This window comes from Lolium perenne, chromosome 5 (assembly GCF_019359855.2).
Source record: "Lolium perenne isolate Kyuss_39 chromosome 5, Kyuss_2.0, whole genome shotgun sequence".
Lineage (NCBI taxonomy): Eukaryota > Viridiplantae > Streptophyta > Magnoliopsida > Poales > Poaceae > Lolium > Lolium perenne.
In genome coordinates, this window is record NC_067248.2 from 22,445,477 (window position 1) to 22,453,756 (window position 8,280).

The following is an 8,280-nucleotide window of genomic DNA, read 5'->3' on the forward strand; positions in this document are numbered from 1 at the left end:
CGATTTATATACTTAGTAGGTTTGTTAATTCTGGAGCTTTCGTAATTCTGAAAAATGTTGTTTTAGTGAATTTTTTATCGCTATTATATAAAAATGTACATTGTCAAAAACCTCACGGGATCGTGCGCCAAGGCGCACATCTAAATCTAGTAGATTAGATTGGTAGGGCCAGATCATGTTAAGGTGTCCATGGCATCCCAGCTTTTGCTTTAGCTTTTGATTTCAGCTTGCACGCAGTGAGTCCAAGATTCTATGTACCTAGCCTACAATGATGCTGGAAAAACCTTGTACAGTGACAGTGCCATGTTCAGATGTTCTCCCTTCAGATACTACTAATTAGATCAAACATATATGAGAATGACTAACTACTTTATGACTCCCTCACTCCTCGTAGCTACCAGAATTCAGTTATAAACTACATACGCTTTTGGGGCATCTCCAACCGGGCGACCCATCCCGCGCCCGCGTGTCCGGATGGGTCCAACCGGACAAAAACCCGGCCCAGCGCGCGGACCCATCCCTAAAACGGATACCCGCGGCGTCCGGATCGACGCAAACCCGGCCCAAATCTTGGCCGGGTTTGCGTGGCCGCGGACGCGAAAGGCTGGTCGCTCGCGTCCGCCCCTTGTCCGCCCCTGGCCCGCGTGTCATAGGCATAAACAATATTTTTCATTAAAAAGAACTCATTACATTTTTTTTAGCTACTACTTCTATCCTAAATACGTACGGGGCCGGCGGCCTCGCCGGCGACTCCTCGCCGGCTCGCCGTCGGGGCCGTGGATTTCACTCGACGCGGGCGGCCTGTACGCGTGACGATTCCACTCCGACACGGGCGGGTGGCGCGTCGGCGCGCGCGGGCGGTGGCGCGGCGGCGGCGGCGGCGGCAGGCGGAGGCCATCATCCTCCTCCTTTCCGTCCGCGCACCTCGGGCGCGCTCGCGCTCCGCCTCTGCGGCGGGATCATCCGCTTCCCGCATAGCTCCACCTCTGCAGGCGGCGCGTTCCACGGCGGTGCGCGCCTCCCGAGCGGACGCGGGCGGGGGCACAGGCCTCGTGGTTCTCCTGCCGCCGGCGCATGCGCTCTTGCCGGCCGCGCTCCGCCGACTCGGCATCCTCCCGGGCGCGCCGCTCGCGGCGACGGCATCTGGATGAGGTGACGGGCTGCTCGCATAGCGAGCAGCGCGTTCTTCGGGCCGAGGAGGTCGCCTAAGCGGCGGCGGCCGGCCCGCCAGGTCGCCTCGTGCTCCTTCGTTACGCGCGTGAGGTCGGCGAGACGCTCCTCGATGGCGGCGTTGATGTTCGCCGGCGCGAGGTCCTCCTCGTCGACGGGCTCCTCCCGCGGCGGCCGCCGCCTCCTCCGCGACCTCGTACCGGCCGTCCGCGGTCTCGTGCCAGCCCTCCGCGGCCGCCTCCACCATCTCCGCGTCACCGGCCTTCTTTGCCGCCGCCTCGGCAGCGACGCGGAGCGCCTCGTCGTCGGCGACCCACCGTGAGTCCGCGCGCTCCTCCTCCTCCGTCCGCGGGAACCTGGCCCAGGCGGTGAGGGAGAGCTTGGCCCATGTGGCCTGCAGGGTGCGCGGCATGGCGCCGGAGAAGGTGTGGAGGGGAGAGGATGGTGTTGCGGTCTGTGTGAGACCGCCGCCGTCTTTTATAGCCGGCGGCCTGGCGGGAAACTTGGGCGCTCGCGCGCGCCAATGGCGTTTTCGCGCGCGCGGGAACCTTGGTGCGCGCGGGAACTTTCCCGCGCGTTCCACCGCCCACCATGGCTGTCCCGTCGAGGCCTGCGCAAGGAAGACGAACCACGTGGCGTCTCTTTGGGTCGCCGCGTTGGGCGCCGCGTGCGACCCAAACGGACACGCGGACGCGGGGCGCTGTCCGCGTGTCCGCGCGGCCACCCAAACGGCCCAAAACGGACGGCCCAGCGCGTCCGTTTGGGTCGCGCGGTTGGAGATGCCCTTGTACCGCCTGCCATTGCCAATTTGCCACACACTCTCTCGGGTTCAGACAAGAGGAGAAGAAAGAAAACTTACAGGAGATCAGAGACAAAGAAAACAATAGCAAGAACTACAAGAACACGTCGCTAAGGTCAATCATCAGATCACAGGCTGGGCCGCTACCGTCCATGACGCCGTTCGTCGGTGTCAAGCGAAGCGCTTCCGCCCGTCGACGATGGCGAGGAGGCGCGCCACGCCGCTAGTCCACATGTCATGCTCCCTCTGGCTCGCGCACTCGAACTCGATCACCCGGTGCTCCGCGGTGCGCAGACCGAAGTAGCGCCGGTGCTCGCCCCCCTCCAGAACGTGCCGCCCTGGCCACGCCGCTACGTCCCTGCACACGTCCACCACCACACCTGCACGCACAACTCCGGCGTCAGTGAAGTCTGTCGCCAGTGGCCATGACAGGGAGACACAATCACACACAACACAGAGGAGACGGTTGTGCACTTACTCTTCTTCTTCTTGGTTATGGTCCCGGCGACATGCCTGCTCTTCATCTTCAGCATCACCTGCAAAATTTAACGGCCGAGCTCACATATCAGTTACTACCAAATTTGTTATGCAACACAGAGATCAAGGACAGCGTAAGGAGATGAATGTACCACGCCCGTCCGGTGGATGTACACGGAGACGACTTTCCAATGCAACGATCCTGCACATGATCACCCAACATCAGTACAATTCAGAACACGGCGGCGTGGCTCGGCGCCGGAGCAGTACCTTTGCGGGTGCGCTTGAGGAGCTCGGTGCCGCGGGCGACCAGCTCCTGGCAGCAGATGCCAAGGAAGTTGTTGCTCTCGTCCTGCTCCAGCGCCGGCAGGTCGTCGCTGAAGCTGCTGCTGTTGCTGCTGCCCAGCTCCTGCACCACCCTGTGCAGCTGCCTCGGAGCGCCGTGCTTGTGGCCTCCCATTCCCATGGAGCCCTTGTCCACCGGGATCACCGCCGCCACATTCCGCGCCTCCTTCAGCACCCTCGCCCTTAGCGTCGCCGCGCCCCGCAACGCTGCACATTCAGAAACGGAAACTAGCGATCATGTCCATGTCCAAGATGATGGCCATTGTGATTAGAACGAATGTGGAATGAGATAAAGTTGTCTAAGATGATGGCCATTGTGATTAGAACGAATGTGGAATGAGATAAAGTAATAAATTTACCGGTGGCGGCGGCAGCCGTGATGGTGACGATGTCGCCGGGCGTCCTGGCGTTGACGGCAGAGCCGACGGCGGCAGCGAGGTGCTCGCGCTCGGCGCCCATGGACTCCGCCGCCTCCACGCACTGCGCGGCCACCAGCGTGGCCGCGGACGCCACCGCCATGTCGGTGCGCGCGGCGCGGTCGTCCCTGCCGCCGGACCCCGCGGTGGCGGCGGCCACGGCGGCGACCGCCGCGGCAACGGCCGCCACCGACACGGCGGCGTGGACCTGCGCGTTGTGCGCCCTTGTCTCTTCCTTCTGCCTCTCCTTCCGGTCCTTGAACCACCGCCCCACCGTCTTGCTGCCGCCGCGCGGCGGCGGCTGCGGCTTCGGCGTGCTCACTGTTCTGAAAAACTGCATTTTTTTGCCAGAGAATAACATTCCAATCAGCATCTAGTACCAATAAGGCAATAACAATCATATTTCTTCCACAAAATTTGATCTTTTTATCACTCTATAAATCAAACAAAACATTAGATTATTGAAATGAGCCATAGAAATCACTGGTCGAAATTGTGTTTGAAAGACTGAATAAGCAACTTGTTTGATTAGAGTACAGTATCTGAATTAACTGGATGCAGAAGCTGACGAATTCAGAGAATCTGGAATTAAAGAACACACTGTAGTAGTACTAATGATGATTCTTGCACTGACAGGTACACATAACTGTGCCTCCGCTGTTGAATAATAGCAGAGGCGTGTGATAGGTTAATGCACACACCACTGACACTGGACATAATCATGGAGGCACTGTGTGGGGAACAAAGAGTTACAGACAGATCTAGACTAATTACACTGCAGCAGATAAAAAGGAATGCATCATTAGATTACAACACTTGATTAGGGATGAGAAAGGCAGGCAAAGGTCAAAGTGAAGATGGGGCAAGACAAGACCTGCATAGCCTGCTTTTTTATCTAGAGAGAGTGGCAGAGTGAAAGGCAGTTGTGGGCAAGCTGCAGTGTTTGCTTGTGGAAGGAGCAGACCAGAGTGGCAGAGCAAGGACACTAATGGCTGCTAGAATCAAAGCTTCTTTGCACAGCAAGGCAAGCAACAACCAAAGACCATCAAATCAAACACACCCCATCTTCCCTTCCTGGTCAGAGCAGCTACAGGAGAACACAGGACACAGAGGGCCACTTCATGCTCATATCCTTTCTTCAGTTTGAAATAATGGCCATATGATGATTAAGATAAAGAGTGCCAAATAGCTAATCAAAAAAATTCTTCAGGGATATTGCCAATTAACACGTTCCTTAAAAATATTGCTAAATCATTGTATGACCATGAGACCTCTCGGCTAGTATGTCATGGATGGAGGTGTGCTTCTCATCATCTCCTGGACCATGACTAAAGCTTGACTAGACTACATAGTAGTACTACAGTACACACTGAATTCATTTCACTCACTTGCTTTGCTTTGTGTCTCAGTAAAGACAGAATCTTTCCTAAAGAAAGAGGAGGGCATGGAAGTGTTATCAATGCTAAATCTACATGCTTTCAGAATTTAAAGCGTGCACCGGTCAGGTGATGTGGCCCATCAACCAGGCTTTGTTTTGCCTGTGCAACAAAGCTGCCGATTCTTTCTTTAAACATCCTAATGACTGTTACATGTCTTCCTAATTAGATGGCAGGTGATCCAGCAGCTAGAGTAGATAAGGTGTGCAGAAGAATATTAATTAGGTTTGACGCATGCCTAGCTATGGCACTGCAAAAAGAAATATAGATGCGTGACCATTGCTCTGATAGCACAAAGGCGCAGCTACTGTAGTTACAGATAGAGATAAAGGAAGCAGCATCAGCAAAGACCAAAGAACAAGCATGGTAGGAAAAGGGGAATGATTTGTTCACCACTCACAGTCCACAAGATATCCAACTCTGGGGTGAGAAAAAGCTTAAAAGTGAGAAGTAATTTTTTTGAAGCAAACAAAAATGAGAGAGATATGGAACTATGCAATGTAAGTAACTGATTGTTTCAGTGGGTGGAGATAAAGGTTCATATCAAATTCTTGCAGCACATCTGCTTTGTGCAAGGGAAGTGTTTTTGTCCCAACCAGTCTGACAGCTTGGACTACTAAATGAAGCCAGAAACTTATTGGTAACCTATCCAATTCCAAGGGACAAAAAAGAGCCTAAACCATAGCAGACACCAAGTAACCAGCTCATACAAACAAAGACAACATATTGATTAAAGACGGAGATTCTCAAGTAAAGCCATTCTAGAACCAACCAGAACATTAGTACAATTTCACCAGAAAGGAAACTGTCAAGTTCATCACAGAAAAAAAATGGTAGGGTGGAGAGGAAGATATGCATACCCTGGCGTCGTCGACATCCGGCGAGACGGGCGGGCTGTCGGAGAGCGAGCCGCCGCCGTTGAGAGGGCCGCTGCTGTGGGAGAGGCGGCCGGAGGTCAGCGGCGACACCTCTTGCTGCCAAGGAAAACAGGCAAGACACTATTCAGCACGTAATATCTCTGCATTATGGTGCCATCGGCAGTAATCGATTAAGAGAGAACAAAGAGACTGGTACGATGATCAGACAGGATTTTAAGTGCAGAACTAAAAAAAAATGTCGGTGTTTTCCTGTGGGACAAACAAAAAAATGATCTCGTCTTTGGCTGTTTCTCCTTGTCCTCCGAAAGTACAGGGGATTCAGAGTTTCAGATGGCATTCGAGAAAGCAAGCACGGACTGAATAATTTAGCTATAGAAAATTCTCCGAGTTGTTGAACAAGAAGCACGCAATTGATTGGCACACAAAAGTGGTTTAGAATAAGCGGCACACAAGTACAACTAAAAAAAGACCGGATTTTTCGTCAGCAGTGAAGAGAGGGGGGCTGGCCAAGAACTGATAACGCACCGAGTGGGACATGATCCGGTCGAGGACGACCTGCGAGGTGGCGGCGGAAGCGAAGGAGAAGGAGCTGCCGGAGGCGGTGCCGGCGCCGCTCGCGCAGTCGTCGAGCTCCCCGGCGACGTCCTCCGCGATGGCGGCCGGCGCGGAGGCGGCGAGCGCGCGGGAGACGTCGGCGGCGGACGCGCTCCAGGAGCGGGACAGGAGCTCCAGCGGGTCCCGCTGCTGCTCCGGCGGCCGGAGCTCGCCGCCGCCTTTCGCGCTGGTCCTGCCGGAACCGTTCATCGACGGACGGCGGTCGCTGGGTGTGGGGCGCGCGGAAAGGTGGTGGGGGGAGGTAATGCTGCGGGTTGAGGAGAGTGCTCTGCTTTTTTGGGGAGAGTGGGCGGTTTTATACAGTCGTGTGTGTGTCGAGAGGAAGAAGAGAGGGGTTAACCGTTTGGGCATAAAGTTGGTATGTAATTATTTACAAGAGCTTTTTTCCAGCAGCTTTGGATGTCTCGAGAGAGGAAGGTCACTGCTAAGAATTAATGTCTTCCACTGTAGTATTATTTACATGGATATGCCATATTGCTATGTAGTACAAGGAAAAGTGTTTAGAGATGATTACAAAAAATAAACCTGATTTTGAGCCTCCACCCTTCACCCTCTTAGCACCGCCGCCATCCCTCCCTTCCCACCACCACCGCCCCCTCACATCCCCTCTCCTCCCTCCACCACCGCCCCCTCTCATCCCCTCTCCTCCCTTCCCACCTTCGCCCCGGGTCGTCTCGCGCGAGGTGGCTCCGGGCGACGACCCGAACACAAGAAGAGGCGGCCATCTTCCTCCTCCTGGCTGTTGCTGCCGTCGGGGTCGGCGGTGGCGGCCGCGTCCGGCTGCCAAAGGCAGGGGCGGTGGTGGCGCGTCCATGGACTCCCCTTCGCGCGAAGGTGGGGTCTTCAAGGGGCCGCGGCGGTGGAACACGGGTCTGGTGGCGGTGGCCTTCGGCTACTTCACCTAGATCATGGCGGGAGACGCGGTGGTGTGGCGGAACTCGGCGGGGAAAGGGCGGCAGCGGGATTGCTGCTGACCTCCACCGGCCGGGTTGGAGGAGGAAGATGGACCACGGTTCCCAGCCATGGCGGCGGTGTGGGGGCCGTCCGTTCCGGCTTTCATGGTGGTGATCCTAGGGTTCTTCTTTCGCGAAGATGAAGATGTTTTGGTTGCCGGTCTTTCTTCATCTAGCCGGAGTGGTGAGTTCCGGAAGGCTCCGATAGCGAATGGAACAGTGCATCTTTTGCCTGGAGTTCACAGGATCGGGTGGCATTCGGTCGCGCGCTCCCATGCTTTTGTTCAGACCATTTGGTTCCGGAGGGAGCGGCGCGAAGCTCTATTCTGTGTTGACATCAAGAGACTTTTGGTCCATGGTGAAGTCAGAAGCGGAGAATTTCATGAAGGTGGGGTTGCGGGAATAGCTAAAGAAGGTTCAAGTCGCCGCGATGTTGAGGAACTTGCTTGGTGTTCCAGGATTTACAACAGTGGTATGAAAGTAGGGGCGGTAACACATGTGAAGTTCAGAGTCCTACCTTTAAGGGTGAAAACCCAAGGTCTTGCCTTAACTGGTTGTGACTGGCAATGACGTTGTTGGAGACATTGTTTTGAGAGCGGGGACTATTTTCAGGGTGAAAACCTAAGATCTTTGATCGGGCGACAACGGCACTGGTGCACTGTTCCCTTCTTGGAGGCGTCGCTTTTGAAGAGTCTGTATTTCTGGTGTTGTCTACGGGGTGGATGTATTACTGTTGCTAGGCCTGGGATACTATAGCGGAACTTTTCTTTCTTAGCTTTCTTTTATCTTTTTTGGTTGTACGCATCCGTACTCCCATTAGGGTGTTGCGTTGTTGTAGAGGCTAGGTGTAATTGGTATCTTTTGATATTAATATATTCCAATTATCAAAAAAACCAGATTTTCTAATCAACACATTGATGAAGGAGCTAAGAGCTTGATTGTGATTCAAGGGTGTGTTGATATCATCCTCTCAATCATACTATGATACCAAAATTTAAAAATAGTGCAAATATTTATGAAAACATATATATTTAACTTTGAAACATTGACACTAAATCTAAATACTTTTTCAAATAATTCCAAATCACATTTCAATTTCCTCCATGAGAATAATAACACACATCCCGTTGAAAAATAAATTCCAAATTAAACAAACCAAAAGAAGGCCTTCTCATATGGATTTTTATTTCT

General features: G+C 53.9%; 1 protein-coding gene across 1 annotated transcript; it reads right to left on the reverse strand.

The window, feature by feature from the left end:
• Window positions 1-1,950: 1,950 nt before the first annotated feature.
• On the reverse strand, window positions 1,951-6,455 carry LOC127298787 (VAN3-binding protein). The gene is made up of 7 exons (XM_051328641.2): window positions 6,047-6,455; window positions 5,504-5,617; window positions 3,151-3,541; window positions 2,717-2,998; window positions 2,599-2,648; window positions 2,448-2,505; window positions 1,951-2,349 (listed from the first exon to the last, which is right to left on the reverse strand). The coding sequence occupies exons 1-7, from the start codon at window positions 6,323-6,325 to the stop codon at window positions 2,141-2,143; spliced, it is 1,383 nt and encodes a 460-aa protein (XP_051184601.1). The 5' UTR covers window positions 6,326-6,455; the 3' UTR covers window positions 1,951-2,140.
• Between the last annotated feature and the right edge of the window lie 1,825 nt (window positions 6,456-8,280).